This window comes from Brachyhypopomus gauderio, chromosome 10, assembly GCF_052324685.1.
Source record: "Brachyhypopomus gauderio isolate BG-103 chromosome 10, BGAUD_0.2, whole genome shotgun sequence".
Taxonomy (NCBI): domain Eukaryota; kingdom Metazoa; phylum Chordata; class Actinopteri; order Gymnotiformes; family Hypopomidae; genus Brachyhypopomus; species Brachyhypopomus gauderio.
This window is the reverse complement of record NC_135220.1, coordinates 11059165-11076346: the sequence shown is the minus strand read 5'-3', so window position 1 is coordinate 11076346 and position 17182 is coordinate 11059165. Positions and strand designations below refer to the sequence as shown.

General features: G+C 42.3%; 1 protein-coding gene across 4 annotated transcripts; it reads left to right on the top strand.

The window, feature by feature from the left end:
• Positions 1 to 3494: 3494 nt before the first annotated feature.
• On the top strand, positions 3495 to 16372 carry LOC143525430 (protein mono-ADP-ribosyltransferase PARP14). Of its 4 annotated transcripts, none has more exons than XM_077019404.1 (20): positions 3495 to 3602; positions 3735 to 4088; positions 4267 to 4379; positions 4779 to 4833; positions 5060 to 5230; positions 6053 to 6121; positions 6225 to 6455; positions 6771 to 7001; positions 7310 to 9780; positions 9885 to 10130; positions 10404 to 10625; positions 10709 to 10826; positions 11110 to 11259; positions 11607 to 11669; positions 11777 to 11962; positions 12094 to 12300; positions 12457 to 13080; positions 13243 to 13388; positions 13894 to 14068; positions 15751 to 16372. In XM_077019404.1, the coding sequence occupies exons 2-20, from the start codon at positions 3908 to 3910 to the stop codon at positions 16029 to 16031; spliced, it is 5940 nt and encodes a 1979-aa protein (XP_076875519.1). In that variant the 5' UTR covers positions 3495 to 3602; positions 3735 to 3907; the 3' UTR covers positions 16032 to 16372. The 4 variants fall into 4 exon arrangements, with proteins under 4 accessions (XP_076875519.1, XP_076875522.1, XP_076875520.1 ...); XM_077019407.1 differs by having other exon boundaries at positions 3515 to 3545; XM_077019405.1 differs by having other exon boundaries at positions 3517 to 3632.
• Positions 16373 to 17182: the final 810 nt, after the last annotated feature.

Sequence of the window (17182 nt, the reverse complement as noted above, 5' to 3'; positions counted from 1 at the left end):
GCTGAGGACAAGCAGAGTCAGGACATGAGAGCAATTTCAACACCAGCCAGCTCAGCAAAAAAAGGAATACGAATAATCTCTTTGTTGATATTGCTTTGCTGTTTCCCTGAAGTGCTTTTCTCTCTCATCTCTTTCTCTCCTGTGAAATGAGAAAGGGACTCATTTTTCTTCTCCTGAAAAATGGTATATTAAACAGGATTATCCATCCTTTTTTTTCTCTTGATGAAGAAAAACATATATTTGCATTGAAAAAAGTTTTATTTAATGAATGGTGCATTGATGTACATGCATATTAAATCATTTGTGGCATCTATACCTATTAAAATAAGACAAGAAGAGTATCATTCATACAGAAACAAACATGGCATTTCAGAGGCCCCTAAATTCAATTCAAGATATTTTTTCCAAAATCCATTTCAGATAACCTTTGCTTCAGAAATTTGGTTGAGAAATTCTGAAAACACAATGCTGAATAGCTTCTTGGTGGGCTAGCTAGTCAAGTTGTGTATTGTGAATTTTGTGGTAGTTTTTCATTTGTATTACCCATTAACTAGCTAAGCTAGTGGAGTTTGCACTAGTGCTAGCAAGCTTAAGCGAGTGTTTTAGTGGTGGTTCTGGTGAATAGTGCTAAGATGAGACAATGTTTCAATTGCAATGTTTAAGCAGTTGTAATGTTTGAGTAGGTACTTTACTTTTGAAATCTAATTTATATCTAGAGTATAAAAGGCCACTGCATTTTTATTTAAAATGCAAGCCTTCTATTTTTTTAATAAATATCTTTAACAACAAATCTAGGACTAGATGTGTAAACTAATCTATGAATCATGCATAAAATCACATTGCAAATAATACGTCTTCATGGTATGCAGCATAAGACATGTTCCTTCAATATTTAGATCTTTGGGAATTCCATTTGTGTGTTGGTGTGTTTCTAATATTGGTATATGTTTCTGAATAACAAAGATACCGACAGATAACAGACAGTCTGTAATCTGTCCGTAATCTAATTCTGTTTTCTATTTAACAGAGAACTAGTATTTTGTGTTATGTTGGTATGGTTGCTCTAGAAACACAAACAGCCCACTGAATATTTTTTACCAGTTGCCACTGAAATCAGGGGTATAGGAGACAAGAACCAATGAGCAGATCTTAACATGTAAGATGAAGTTTAGTATTATTTACATAACAGCTCAGAACCAGTTTATTCTGAGGCCTTTGTTGGACACTCACCCAGGGAGGGGATCATCATTACACCTGCAGTGACTGATCATCATTTCCCCTGCAGTGACTGATCATCATTATCCCTGCAATGACTGATCATCATTATCCCTGCAGTGACTGATCATCATTATCCCTGCAGTGACTGATCATTATTGTCCCTGCAATGACTGATCATCATTACCCCTGCAGTGACTGATCATCATTATCCCTGCAGTGACTGATCATTATTATCCCTGCAGTGACTGATCATCATTACCCCTGCAGTAACTGATCATCATTATCCCTGCAGTGACTGATCATCATTACACCTGCAGTGACTGATCATGATTACACCTGAAGTGACTGATCATCATTGCCCTGTGATCATGTTATTGTTTATATTCAGTAAAGGTAAAGCTGATTTTATCTTTTGTCTGAGACTGGATATTGAAGATATTGGAGAATATGTTAACTTTGCATGTGCTTTTTTTTTAGATTGGGCCACACATGCAAAGTTAACTGATTCTCCAACATCTACTACACTACACCTGTTCAAAACAAGCTAATTGGGTCAGACAGAAAGCCTTGAGTTCTAGACAAGAATGAAACTGAATGCCAATTTCTTCACTTTCAATAACTCGATACAATAACATATAATAAGCATATAACAACGTACCATGAGCATTAGTTACATTTATAGACCAATGTGCAACCAATGTGACTAAGCCAACCATCCTATGAGCTCCAGTTTCCCAGTCATCCAGGTTTCTTGTTTGTTTGTGCATTAATTTATTAATTTGTTAATTTATTTTAATAAATTAATTATTTGCAAATTTATTAAATTTAAATAATTTAATATTATTTATATTAAATTATATATAATTTAATATAATTAATATATTAAATTATAATATAATTTATAATAAATTATATTTATAATAAATTAATTTATTGCTGAATGTTAATTTATTGCTGAATGTGGTCTCCAGGCAACCAGGCAGACTTTACCTGGTTGAAAGAAAAGAGGACATCACTTCACATCTCATGTCCCCTCACGGGCTGGATGTCCCAGTACTGACCAATGAAAATGCAAAGAAATTTATTTAAGTATTTTATTTAAAGAAATATATGTTTTGAAAAAAAATGCTTAACATGAAAACATGAAATGTAATTTTGTGTGTTATGGTATAATTTTGTGGCAACAACCTTAAAAAACATTTTAAAATACCGAAAAAGTATATTGATTTTGTTTTAAGTAATAAAATATTACAAATATCGATTATAAAAAATTACAAAAATATTTCAAATATCGATTATAAAAAACAATTCCAAAAATATTACACACATTTTTCTATTGATAATACGCACCACCGAGTTAACGTTCTAGAACACATATGTCAAAGTCAAGGCCCGCGGGCCAGATCCGGCCCGCGAATTGATTATCTATGGCCCCCTGGATGATATTTAATTACTATTAGAACCGGCCCGCAGGCCACAGCCACCCGCTGGTGTTTTGCACGCACAAACACTACATTCCCCACAATGCAACGGTAGCCCGCGAAGTCACTGCAGCGCGCACAAGCGGTCAGCGCGGCGAAAATAACGTAATCGCAGTGGCTCAGCTCGTGCGCGAGCGTCTCGCGCGCTGTCGATTCGCGAGGTCGTGCATCTCCCGAATTTTGTACTTTGCGCGCGCCGCGCCTCAGCGCAATGAACAGTCAGTTCATACATCTTTATAAGGTGGAATTAAAGCACTTGTACGTCACTTTCAAGGTTCATTTCAATATTTCCCAGCACGTTAAACTTAATTAAGTTAAATATTTATACATATATTCGAAATGATTCGAAATAATTCGCTTTTTATTCACATTATTTAATGGTTGTTTATTTTCAAAACGCCCAATATTAACGTCTTCACGTTCTCTCATGTTTCGTCCTGGAATTACAAGATACAAGAGAACTGTTCAGTCACTTTCAACAAGCATTTTCAAGTACTTTAGCTTAAATTCCAGCACTTTTCAAACCTTTACTTTATTCATGTTTGCTTGTTGAAAAATATTTTCACTTGAAAATAAGAAAATATTGCTTTATTCATTTAAGCATTAAATAATATACACTGTGTTAGGTCTTGGTTCAATAGGCTATGTGCAATCATTTAAATATGTTTTAATAAACATTGAACCAGTCCGGCCCTCGGCTTGTAGCAAATTAGTTTTTTTGGCCCTCGGTGTATTTGACTTTGACATCCCTGTTCTAGAATAACCAGTAGTTAAAGTTTTGTCGCCATCTGCTGGCTCTTTTCCCGCATTACAGCGTCTGGGTTAAATAAACAAACCTCAAGCATGGTAAAATCAACAAAACGATACGATTTTTTGAAGAAGATATTCAAGTACACGAATACTGTAGGCTGTCTGGGAATAATCTGTCCAACTGTAACTGTACAATGCATTCTGAAAAACAAATATATTTTACAGTCATATCTCGCATTTTCATGTAGGCTGGTGAACTATAAAATATGTCATGTTTTACACCAGGAAGCTTCGCTCCATAATTCCTGAGAGGGATCAGACGGATGCCACGCCAGGCCTCACTCTCGGCTTCCAGAAACACGACGACTAAGGAGAGAAACGAAAGCGAAATTAAGACTGGACTCCACGACTAGTTGACGCCTCAAGCCGCAGACGGGTTTGGGCGAGCGGGGAGCAGCATGGCGGAATACCCGTTCCTGCTCACCGTGGAGGCGGACTGGCCCTCTACATCCGCCAAAACTATAGCGGCCAAACTTCAGATTTACTTCCAAAGTAAGAAGAAATCCCAGGGCGGAGACTGCGTGGTGCACTATCCCGACCAGAGCGGCAGCGCGACTGTCCACTTCAGGTCACCGGAGAGTGAGTACCGCACGCAGTTCTATATTCGGTACCGAGTGGAAAACACACGATACGGGCCAATACTGAAAGTTTTCCCACCGCCGAGTTAACTCAGCAGGAACACATCGACACGGTTTCAAGTGGACTTTTAACAGCTGTAAGTAGTTTTGACCCATGATCGTCTGATCGTTTGTTCCAGCCCGAAATAATGTTCTTGCAAAGGGAGCTCACGCGCTCACCATTAACGAGCGCGCGCTCGTGCTGACGGTCCGCGAGCCCACAGATGGTCGAACGGAAAAGGCGCTTAAGTCGGTAAGTAGGAAAGATTATTTAAAAATAGTCTATTTTATTGACCAATAAACTGGTCAAAGTAACCAAGCATTTCAGTAAGGATGATAACAATATTTCTGACACAAGTCATGAGTTTTATATGTGATGATGACTTCATTATGTCTGCAAAATGTATAAGCCTAACATAACCTGTAAGTTTATTCTTCTTCCTTAATATGAGGGAAGCGAATAGCTGTCAGTTCACCTGCAGCTCCCCCTAGTTTAACTAACAGGTGTACCGTGGTATGATAAATGTGTTGATTCATGAGACAGGTATCAGTGCTCCTCCCATCATCAGGGTGCGAGTGCTATCAGACGTGCATTCTTGCACCGTGACACCACCTGCCCTTTTGATCACATGCTGCACTTGCATTTTTACAGTCTGAAGCTGGAACTGAAGTGGCACGTGACTTTCAGCAGACAGGTGAGCTGACAGGTGAGCAGACAGGTGAGCCTGCGTTTCCTCCTCTGCGAGGTTGAGTGTGTGGCAGTAGTCATAACCAACATTCCTTCCTTTAGAGTCACAGTTAACTTCGAAGGCAAAGTCGACTCCAAGGTCTTATTTGTCAAAATAAGCTGATTGTCAGGTTTATTTATAGAAATTATCATGCAGTAACACCAGGTTATATAAGTACCTGCATGTGTAATTTTCCTCTTTCTAGTCCCGGGTGCACAGACCAGCTCCAGTGTGAAGGTCTGTCATTTACCACCTGATGCGATCACAAACAGGGATCTTCTGGAGCTGTTCTTCCAGAAGTGGGGTGGACCAGTGAAGACCATCAGTACAATCCCAGAGGAGCATGCAGCCATAATCACCTTCCACACACAAGATGGTAGGATCACTCTGCCAAAGACACACAGTGTCCTCCTGAAGTTCTTGGGTAGTGGACAAAATATCTGCTGAAAAACTATTTGGATTTTTATATTGGGTTAAATTCTTTTCTTATGGAAGGTATGTAGGTAAAACTGGGCAAATACAAAATATTAAACAGTATTTATTATTATTATAATAGGGTGTCATGGTGGTGTGGTGGTTAGCACTGTCGCCTCACAGCAAGGCGGTCTGGATTCGATTCTCGGTCTGGGCTGCTCTGTGTGGAGTTTGCATGTTCTCCCTGTGCCTGCGTGGGTTTCCTCCGGGTACTCCGGTTTCCTCCCACAGTCCAAAGACATGCGTGTTAGGTTGATTGATCACTCTAAATTGCCCGTAGGTGTGTGTTGGCCATGCGGTGGCCTGGCGACCTGCCCATGGTGTACCCTGCCTTCGCCCGGAGATGCTGGGATTGGCTCCAGCCCCCCCGTGACCCCGACTAGTGGGATTAAGCAGTTCAGATAATGGATGGATGGATGGATGGATGGATTATTATAATATTATTAGAAAGATGGCTATGATGGATACCAGTGCTTGTCTTTAATTTCAATACATAATTTTTTTCACTCACATTGTTTCTTTTTAAGACAAGAGGCTAATATTTTGACTGTCCCAGTACATTTGGTGGGGGTTATAACATGGATGGGTGTAGAATGGATTTTGCAGTTATCTAATTTGTAGAACTAGTCCATAGTCTTTGTATTAATCTCTGTTATGTCTGATGCTAAAAAGAATTGATCTCAATTTTAAAAGATTTATCTCTGAAATTATCTCAACATTTAAGCTCTTCAGAAAATTTTGGACAGGACCATTTACACTATATGTGGTTCACCGGTCAAAGTACAGCAATTCCGTAAGTCTTTTGTGCATTTTGACACCTACGCTAATCAGTTATGATCATCTGTGCTGTGTCTTGTGTGGCAGTGAAGCAATGGTCTTCTGTCTGTACCTTCCAGCTGATGTTGAAGTGAATCAGAACACCACCAAAGCTGATGCACCGCTCAAGGGCAGATCACAGGACGCTCCACGGTCCACTGCTGTCCTGTTGGAGAACATTCCACGCCACCTCACCAGAGATGTGCTAATGCTTTTAGTGGAGAATATATCTGGCCTTGGTGAAGAGGAATTCTTACTGGAGTTAATTTTTGAGTCCAACATTGCCGTTGTGACTTTCAGTGGCATTGCTGGTATGTCTTCACGTTTGCATTGGGGAATATTGTTTTGCGCTTAAATTTGTTCATTACCTCCTCCAAAATCTGCTCACACTGATGTTAGATTTATGTAGCCATGACAAAAACTAGTCTGCGTGTGTTTAAATCTCATAAAGTCCATGCTGGTTGTTCCAAATATACATTTTATATTCTTATAACACCATACATGTCAAATGACTGTATATATCATTGTAGTTACTGAATAATTTCAGTATTTTTAATATGAAGACATAATATTAAAATACTACTACTGGAATTTTGGTAGGTAAGTGAAATGTTTCCTTTCTCCAGTTGCAGAGAGGTTCCTCAAGGAGAGCAGAACCAATAAGAAGTTCCAGGGATACGGTCTTAGGGCTCAGGTCCTAGAGAACAGTAGAAGCGTTAGGGTGGAAAACCTAAACGCGCAGTCCAACAACACAGACCTGCTAGAACTTTACTTTGAAAAATGGGTTGGAAAAGTGTTAAGGGTGGATACTCTGCCCAAGGAGAAGGCCGCTATTATCACCTTTGACAATTCAGAAGGTAAATATTTTGTTTTCTTAACTTCACAATAATTTTACATTTTATCCCAATTGAATTAGATTTTTAAAATTAAGTATTATTAAGTTGCATTTTTGACTGAGTGTCAGATAACCATCTGGATGTGTAATGTTTGGTTTGGTAGACTTTGCAAAGTAAATTAATAAATTCTTATGTTGCTTGGTCCTAGACCTACAATGAATGACAGTTGACACTGTATATATTTTAATTTGATGTTGCTGTTATGAAATTCCTGAAATGTTTGTATGATATTCATATAGACAGTGACATAAAGGTCTGTAATCTTTCAGCTGTAGAAACAGTTCTGAGGAAAGAACACAATATTGGCAACACTTCAATCAATGTGTACCCATATTTCAAATCTTTGGGCGTGGCCTTGTATGGAAAAGACAGACCATCGTGGATGCTACCGAAGCCTTTCACTGAGAAGCTCCACCCTTCCATCAGGCTGTTCCTCCATAAGATGGGGCTAACGTCCGCTGTCTGTGACCAGATGGCCTCTCACTTCTGCCTGGTGAACATGGACAGTGATGATGTCCTCCTCAGCCCTCTTCCTGGGCTCCTCCGACAGAAGAACCTAACTAGGAAAGACATAGACAGCTGGAGGTCAAACACCAGGGACCGCTTCAGAGACATACTCTCCAACTATGATGTTTTTGAGCATGCAGTGATTCCCTCTTTGAGGGGCACGGTGGAGAAAGACATCCGCTCAGTAGTGAAGGATAAAGCAGTCCTCAACATGGATGCCTCCACAGGAGTCTTAACTCTGGCAGGGATGCAACAGGACATTAAGATACTCAAGCCAATTTTGGAGGATTTCTTAAGGAAAGCATCGAGTCAGATGGAGAGGGACCAAAACAGCAGCTCAGACACCATGGAGATGTCCCAGGCCATCTTCTCGTTGCTTCTGCATGATGGGCTGCAAACCAGAGCTGCCACCAAATTTCCAGACCTGAAGCTCATCTATAAGAAGGATGATAATCAGCTAACATTACTGGGTCTTCATGTGGAAATAGTTGAGGTCAAGAATTGGATACTTCAGTGGCGACTAACGGTCACACAGAAGGTTCTGCAAATCGACCCTTCATTAGTAGAGTTCTTGAGATCAGTTGACTGTGAGGAGATGTCACGAGATCTGTTCACGTCCAAGGGACTTGGCGCTTTCTACACAGTTAAACAGGAGGGCGTTGAGTTGACCGGGAGCTCAGACAAAATGCTAACTGAGGCTGAGAAGAGACTTGAGACAACTCTTGCATTTCATAATCTCCACCTACAGGACCACAGTCTGATGGATAATCTACAATTGTCCACTCTCATTGCTCAGCTGTGTGATACATACAACTTGTCCAGGAAGAAAACTGTGCTTATAAAACCCTCAAAACAAAGGAACAGTCTTCTTGTGTCTGGCTTTAAGGAACCAGTCACAGAGGTCATCAAGACTTTGGAAGAATTCATTGATACTCACTCAAGGACTGAAGAAGCCATTCGTGTGAGGTCACATGCTGTGGTGCAATTTATTAAAGAGAAGTCACAATCCTGGCAGAATTTGGTAAATGTGAAAATAGATTTTGATCCAAAAAGACCCTTGATCAAGGTGTCAGGGGAGCGTGGGCATGTCTCTCTGGCCATGGAATCTTTTCAGAAAATTGCAGAATCTCTTTATAGTGATAAAATAATAATTTGTAAAGCAGGTGCCAAAAAATACTTCCAGGAGCAGGGCAAAATGTTCTTAATGATGTTGAAAGATCGTAGGTTGGTGATTGTGTTGGAGGAAGGCTACATGATGGATGAGAACAAAGACGATTATGATGATAATGGAACAAAAGACCTTGGTCAGGTGTTCTGTGAGGTTCAGATGCCTGGCGAGGTCGTCATCACGGTCAGGAAGGCTGACATTTGTCAGTTTAAAGTGGATGCAGTGGTCAACGCTGCCAATGAGGACCTGAAGCACATAGGGGGTGTAGCATTGGCACTACTGACAGCTGCTGGTCCGTGTTTGCAAGACGACTGCGACCGGTATGTGGCTGCAAATGGACCTGTGCAGCCTGGACGTGCCATCACCACTGACGCAGGGCGCCTGCCGTGCAAGTATGTAGTGCACGCCGTAGGACCCCGCTACTCTCCCGCGGAGAAGATCACGGCTGTGAGACGTCTGCAACAGGCTGTGAGGGAGAGTCTGGATCAGGCTGTGTTTAATCGCTGCTCCTCTATCGCAATCCCGGTCATCAGCTCGGGGGTGTTCGGCTTTCCTCTCGAACTCTGCACCGAGACGATCGCCAAGGAACTGGGGGCCTACGTTAAAGGTCAGACACATCAAGGCGGCTTGATGACGCTGAGGGAGATTCACATGGTGGACAATAATGTCAGCACTGTCAGAGCCATGGCTCAGGCTGTCAGGAAGGAGTTTGCGAGTTTCAACCCCAAAATGACCTTTTCACAGCAAGCGGGATCTCATAGGCGTGGCAATAATAGCCGAGGTCACCGAGGTCAAATTTATCGTGGTGCTCAAGGTAATCAAGAGAAGAGCTATCACGGTCCGCATGCTCGTGGACATGGACGCAGAGAATTTGGGTCCAGGGTTGAGGAGCCACGCTTTTATAGGGGTAACGAGTCCATGGGGTTTGAACATCAAGAGCAGTCCAGCAGACAGTACTCAAGTCCACAGTCTGGAGATTTTAATAGGTCAGCTTTGCTTGAAACTCAGTCCACACCAGAGGGAGTCAGAATCATTCTGAGGAAAGGGAATATCCAGGATGCACTTGTAAGTGAACCTGGTTTACACTGCTATATATAACTGGTTTCTATTTCATATCTAGAATATATTTTGAGGAAACACAACTGTTGTCTTTAATGTTACCCCTCCAGTCTGATGTGATTGTCAACACCATCTCAGAGGACTTGGATCTCAGTAAAGGGGCCGTCTCCAAAGCTCTTGTCCAGGCTGCTGGGCCTCAGCTCCAGGCGGAAGTTAAAACCCACGTGTCCAAATCAGGATTTTCCCATCTAAATTATGGAGACATTGTCGACACTGATGGCTATAATTTAAAATGTCAAAGAGTTTTCCATACAGTTTGTCCATTTTGGAAAGGGGGGTCTAATTCAGAAGATGAGGTAATTGAGCTTAATGAACAATGTATTCCATATAAAAATAAATACAGATCAGTGCTCTCTCTCTCTCTATCTCTCTCTCTCTCTCTCTCTCTCTCTCTCTCTCTCTCTCTCTCTCTCTATATATATATATATATATATATATATATATATACACACACACACACACACACACACACACACACACACACATATACATATATATATATATATCTATCATACATACATACACACGCTTTTCTATGTGATATAAAATAAGTATTTGATTCCTAATAGGTGCTGAAGGAAATAATTGCAAATTGCCTTAAAAAAGCAGACAACCAGAAAATGGCTTCAATTTCCTTCCCAGCCATTGGCACTGGAAACCTTGGTTTTCCCAGAGGTCTGGTGTCAGGTGTCCTTCGGAGTCAGATCTATAGCTTTAGTGCCCAAGTCACACCTCAGTACCTTCAGGAGGTGACTGTGGTCGTCCACCCTTCAGACGACGAGACCGTACAGGTACAGTGAAGCTGACTCCTCTCCTAAGCTTTCTGTGGTGTGGATGCTTCTGGTTCTTCATGAGGTTTGTTTTTACTTGTTAGTGCTTCATAAGGACTTTCAGAGGAGGATATCAGGATCCAGTCCCAAGAGGAGCACATGCCATACGGCAGTCGCCAGGCAGATCACCAACAGATCCTGCTAGATCCTCGCAGTCTTCTGGTGATCCACTTCAATCCACTTCAATGATTTTTCCAAGTATAAGCTTGCTTTGGGGTTTGGGAGCAATGCTCTTCTCTATTCAGTTATCCAACTATCCATTAATCTATTTATTCCATTTATCTATTTCTACTTTCCTTTTTAATGATGGCAAGACAAGTCAAATGTATTTGTATTTGTTTAACAGTTTTCATACACAGTGGCAGAAGGAAAACAGCAAGTGACCTGTGAAATATTAGTATGATGATTGATGATGATATGACAGATTATCGTTGTGTTACCCCAGGTGTCTTTGGGGCCGTGTCCACTCCAACACTGGGGGTGCACTCGGTACAGGTGGGGAACCTCACTCTGGAGGTGTCATCTGGTGACATCACAAGAGAGAAAAGTGATGCCATCGTTAATTCATCCAATCAGACGTTTTCTTTGAAATCAGGTAAAAATCGTGTTATACTGAATGATTGTTTCTGACATGATAATAGAATACCAGTAGGTCTTTAGCAGGTTGACGGCTTATTAGTGTAAATTCCAAATGTATTCTGAAAATGTTATATCTTGTAAAACTAAGATGTGTGCATAGGTAGTTCTAAAAGGCTTGAATAATAATAATAAATAGCTTCTTAATAATATTTGTACAAACATTGTAACGTAGAGAGAATATAGTAGTAGAAATTGCCACTGACCAAAAAACAATGTTTATTCAAAGCAATAGTTAGTTTAAATCTGTTTCATTTTGTAGGGTTGTGACACAATAGTGAATCTTTGTGATGTGTATTGATACAGGAGTCTCCAAGGCCATTTTAGAGGGGGCTGGAATGACAGTGGAGCTAGAGTGTGCACAAATCGGTCTGTTCACCCTTTTTAGTTTCAGTACTCAGAAAATGCTTTTCCATAAGTTGTTAAATAATCATTTTACATTCTGATGACTGTATATATGTATATATATTTGACAGTGAATTCTGGTCGTCGTCAGCCACAGGACATGATAGTGACCTCAGGGGGTCAGCTGCCTTGTAGAAACATCATACACGTGACGGGGCGAAACCTCCCCGCGGACATTAAGGAGGCTGTTTACAGGGTTCTGAAGTTGTGTGAGGAGAAGAGGTTCTCCTCGGTCAGCTTCCCAGCGCTCGGCACAGGTAACGCACAGATGCTGCTTTTGTCGTCTCACCGTTTCTAAACTTCCCTGTGACCTTTCCTCAGAAACGTCAGGGTGGCATGTGGTGCGCACGTGTCCATTCGCGGGTGTCTTCCTCTGTGTGACGGGCAGGTCAGGGGGGGGTGAGTGCTTCTGCAGTGGCTGATGCCATGATCGACGCCGTGGTGGACTTTGTGAAGAAGAAAAAAGTGGAGCATGTGCGAAGTGTGAAGTTCATGGTCTTCCAGACGTCCATGCTGCCGGAGTTCCACCAGAGCATGCTGAGGAAACAGCAGGGAGGAGCCCGGGAGGACAACACCGTGATGGAGTGGATTAAAGGTAGGCCAGGGGATCCAGGAGATCGAGCGATCCAGGGGATCAGGGGATCAGGGGATATGTAAAATACAAGTGGAATTAAAAAAATTCAAGCTCAGACAATTGAACAATAAAAACTGAAGTTATTGCTAATTATCTTATTTGTCCCATGCTTCAAAGATAAATTTGACACCGTTGCAAGCTTCTTTTTGGGAGACAGCGTGGAACGTCCTGTGGAAGACTTTGTGATGGTGGGTGAGGAGTTTGAGCCAGCGGTGTTTCAGCTCTGCGGGGAGACCCCACAGGACGTCAGCGAGGCGCGGGACCTCATCACCAGATTCATAGTGAAAGAGCAGACGAGTTCAACCATCCGGGACTCTGCCATCGGCTATTTCACCCAAGAGGATGCGGATGCTCTCAGGAGCCTGCAGAGGGAGCTCACAGTCAGCATCCGTCTGGTTAAGAGCGAGGCGGAGCCAGCCGTCAGCGTGGAGGGCCTAACGCGGGACGTGGTGACGGCGGAAGGTCAGATCCGGGACATGATCCGCAAGGCGGAGAAAAACGAAATACGCAGACGTGAAGCCTTTCTGCTCATCAACATAGTGGAGTGGCAGTATCGGGACAGCAAGAACAACATGCAAAGTTTTGACCTTCTGACTAACTACGAGCTGGAAGATGCCTTCAAACGCAAAATCCCTCACATCAAAATCAGGATCGGTGACGAGCAGTACGATGCTGACCTCATTCTCAAAAAGGCTGTTGGGAGGGGCAGGCAGTTCAAGCTGAAGAGGACCGACCACCGAGGTGAGACGGCACTCCAGCTGGCCACCGCAGAGCAGAAACAGAACCGCCCCAGTCCTTCCAGACTTCCATTCGATTTCTTTTTATTATCATTTTCTAGATGTGGGTGTGTCTACACTGACTAGTTTGTGATGGCACGTGTTCTGTTTTGTGTCCTTGTTCTAGAGACGCCGTCGGTGTCCCTGCCCAAGCACTGGGATGACATGAAGGGGAGCTTCCTTTTGGAGGTCCAGCTTCAGGAAGGCACCCAGGAGTTCACGCACGTGGAGAAGGAATTCAGAAAAACTGGACTGACTTACAAAATCCTCGATGTAAGAACACCAGAGAAGCATTTTACTTGTCACACAGAGGTGTTACCGCTGTGAAACACCAAGCATGCCCTCTTCCTCTGTGTGTGTGTGTGTGTGTGTGTGTGTGTGTGTGTGTGTGTGTGTGTGTGTGTGTGTGTGTGTGTGTGTGTGTGTGTGTGTGTGTGTGTGTGTATGTTTGGAAGAGCAGGTTGTTAATTGTAAAGTGACCTTGAGTGTGTTGAAAGGCATTATATAAGTGTAAGTTTAATTAATTTATTCAGTGTGCATGCTGTCCTGCATGTGTCCTGACCTGCGTGTGTCCTGTCCTGCGTGTGTCCTGACCTGCGTGTGTCCTGACCTGCGTGTGTCCTGTCCTGCGTGTGTCCTGACCTGCGTGTGTCCTGACCTGCGTGTGTCCTGACCTGCGTGTGTCCTGTCCTGCGTGTGTCCTGTCCTGCGTGTGTCCTGACCTGCGTGTGTCCTGTCCTGTGTGTGTCCTGTCCTGCGTACTGTGCGATGTCCGCAGATCAAGAGGATACAGAACAGCACTCTGTGGAGCAACTACACCATCCAGAAGAACCACCTGGATGCCAAGAACCAGAACACGAACAACGAGAAGCTGCTGTTCCACGGCACCGCCACCGACAACATAGACAAGATCAACACGAGGGGCTTCAACCGCAGCTACGCAGGGACGAATGGTAAGGAGCGCAGCGACAACAACAGTAATCGTTTTTTAAAATCTAGACCAAAGGTGCATAAATCAGTCACAGACCACTAGGCCTGTCCTAGAAATTATTGCGATAAACGATAATATTGTCATTTTAAAGTGCCATTATAGAATTTTTTCTTGCTTCTGGGCTCCCCAAAGGAGCTTTAAGACAATGTGTCACAATAATAATATAGTAGCATAATAATACAATTACACCAGTGTGCAGTAATGTAATGTATTGTAAAGCTAATGTATGGGGTCATATTTGAGCTTGACCACATATCTGTAGTGGCAGAGTAAAATGAGATGTCTAATCTCTTTCAGAATGCCATCTTTCACTTCATTGTATAAGGTTGGAATGGCAGTTTGGGAGATACAGGTTTTCTTTGGCAGTTCATACTGCTTAGCAATTCTTTGCAGCATGTTTATAAATGTTTTCTTTTCTTAACGGCAGCATCTCTTTGGCTATATAGCGAGTTAAGCCTGGTTTATACTTGACGAGTTGCGAGCGGCGCGAGGGTCCGCACGGCGAAAATGACATAATCGCGGTGGCTCCGCCCGTGCATGAGGTCCATTTTAATATTTCCCAGCACGTTAAACTTAATTAAGTTTAATATTTATACATATGCTCGAAATGATTCGAAATAATTTGCTTTTTATCACATTATTTAATGGTTGTTTATTTTCAAAATGTCCAATCTTAACGTCTTCATGTTCTCTCATGTTTCGTCCTGGAATTACAAGAGGCTCGTATTTGTTAACGTCATACAAGACAACTGTTCAGTCAGACAGATATTTGTTGTGAAACGAACAAATTCCAGCACTTTTCAAACCTGAAACAAAAAGCAACATTAAAATTCATCAGGTAAATGTTCATTCCCCTGTTTTTGAGGGGTATTTCTTTATACTACAATATATCGTTTCGAACAACACTGCAAAGGATGTGATGCGGCAAGTAGGTTCGCACGAGGTGGGCGGAGTTGCGCTACGGTCACTATAATAAACAACCATTAAATAATGTGATAAAAAGCGAATGATTTCTAATCAGTCCTATTAGTCTCGAATACGTTCGCGAGCTAACACATCTCCACTTGTGTGTGTGCAGGCACTGTTATTGACGCATACGCTCTCCGTGTACTGCACTCATTTCCTAACCGGTAGATGTCGCTCTCTGATTACAGATTCGTCTTCCCTTAAGGGGGGAGGGGGTGCGAGAGAGCAGCACTGCGTGCCTTTCTGAAATCTAACGTAGTTGCGGTTTATTCTCATGTAAACAAATTTGCGTGGAAACCCAATGGACAATTATCGAAATCAGCAAAAATGATCGCGGTTAAAAAAATTATTGTACGATAAGTCGATAATGTAATTATCACGACAGGCCTACAGACCACAGATGTTCAACAGATGTTCCCCCTTTACCTCAGTGAGGATGACCAGGTGGTTACAGCAACTGTGAAGTAAACTTCCCGGACTCGTAGGCGTTTTGAATGAATGAATGAATGTTCAATTTATATAGCGCCTTTCAGGATACCCAAGGCGCTTTACAATTTTAACACAGGTTTTGCTTGTCTACATGGTGTGTAACGTGTTGCGTGTGTCCGTAGTGAAATGAGGAATGAGGTCAGCAACTGTAGTTTTATTAACTTCTGATTTTTTTTGTCTTGTCTCAAGGGGCCCTGTATGGGAACGGCGTGTATTTCGCTGTGGACCCGACCTACTCCGCCCAAGGTTACTCCAAACCGGACGCACAGGGACTGATGCGCATGTTCCTGGCCCGGGTGCTGGTGGGCGAGTTCACCAGAGGGAAGAAGGGCCTCCTCTCTCCTCCCACCAAGAGTGGGTCAACTACAGACCTGTACGACAGCGTCACTGACAACGAGGCCAACCCGTCCATGTTTGTGATCTTTCATGACGTGCACGCATACCCGGAGTATCTCATCACCTTCCAGTAGACCTGCCACAGATGTGGTTTATTTTCATCATGTGACATAAAGAACATTGTCGCATAAACCCTGGTGGACTGTGTAGATTAGCGAAGATTGTGGATTAAACATTAGTGGACTGTAGATTGATGAAACATTGAAATATGTTATTGCTGTTAGGTAATTAAGTCATTACAGATCACTTGCAGTTTAAAATTGTTCAAAATTATTTGGTGAGGGAAAATCTAGTGAAGTTATTCTTTTTGGTTATTTTGAAGTGCAAGACTGCTGTTATTATCAACTGTAATGCATATGCAATTAATTCAGAAAATAAATAATCCACCTTCATCTGAAATATGAAGGAAATCTTATCTCATTATGTTATAAGTCTCGTTATATATCTCTCCTTATGTTTTATGAGACAGTTGAATATGGTAATTAATATTCTCTAAATGTTCCGTTCATGTAACCATGAAGTACTACACATGTCCACAAGAGGGTGCGATGTAGCTCATACTTTAGGTTTTCCCAGTTTTTCAATGTTGCCTTTTCCTTGTGCATAACACTGTAATATTAAATGCATTGTTTCAATATTATGTATTGACGAAATACAGAAACATGAACAGTATGAACCACAGAACAGGTGAACACAGATTGTGAGTGTTGAGCTGAGGACGAGCTTGTTCCCGTCATAATAATGTTAATTACTTTCATTGACATATTGACACCATCTTAGGCAAGAAAATATACTGAAGACTAAGAGATTGCCGTGTTTCGAGTACCTAAGATGGGTGTTACGACCCGCCCCTGTCTAGGTAGGGGCGAACGAACAAAGAAAGACACGGAGGGGTGGAGGTGAACTGTCAGAACTAGGACACAGACACAAAGGTTTCAATTGCCACGTTTACTTGACGTTAAACAATAGACAAACAAATAAACTTCTCATAAGTGGACAGAGGACCGTGCCAAAGGAAAGAAACAAAAATAAGACCACTAACCTACCTAACCAAACCTAACCTCAATAACGCCCGTAACAATGGGCTTAATGACGAGGCATGAGTGGCTGGCCAACCACTTACATCAGCTGATTTGTGATTATCCAAATGCAGAGGTTAAGTGTGTCCTTGTGGAACATGCAGGTCACGTGTGTCCTTGTGAGACGCGCAGGTCACGTGTGTCCT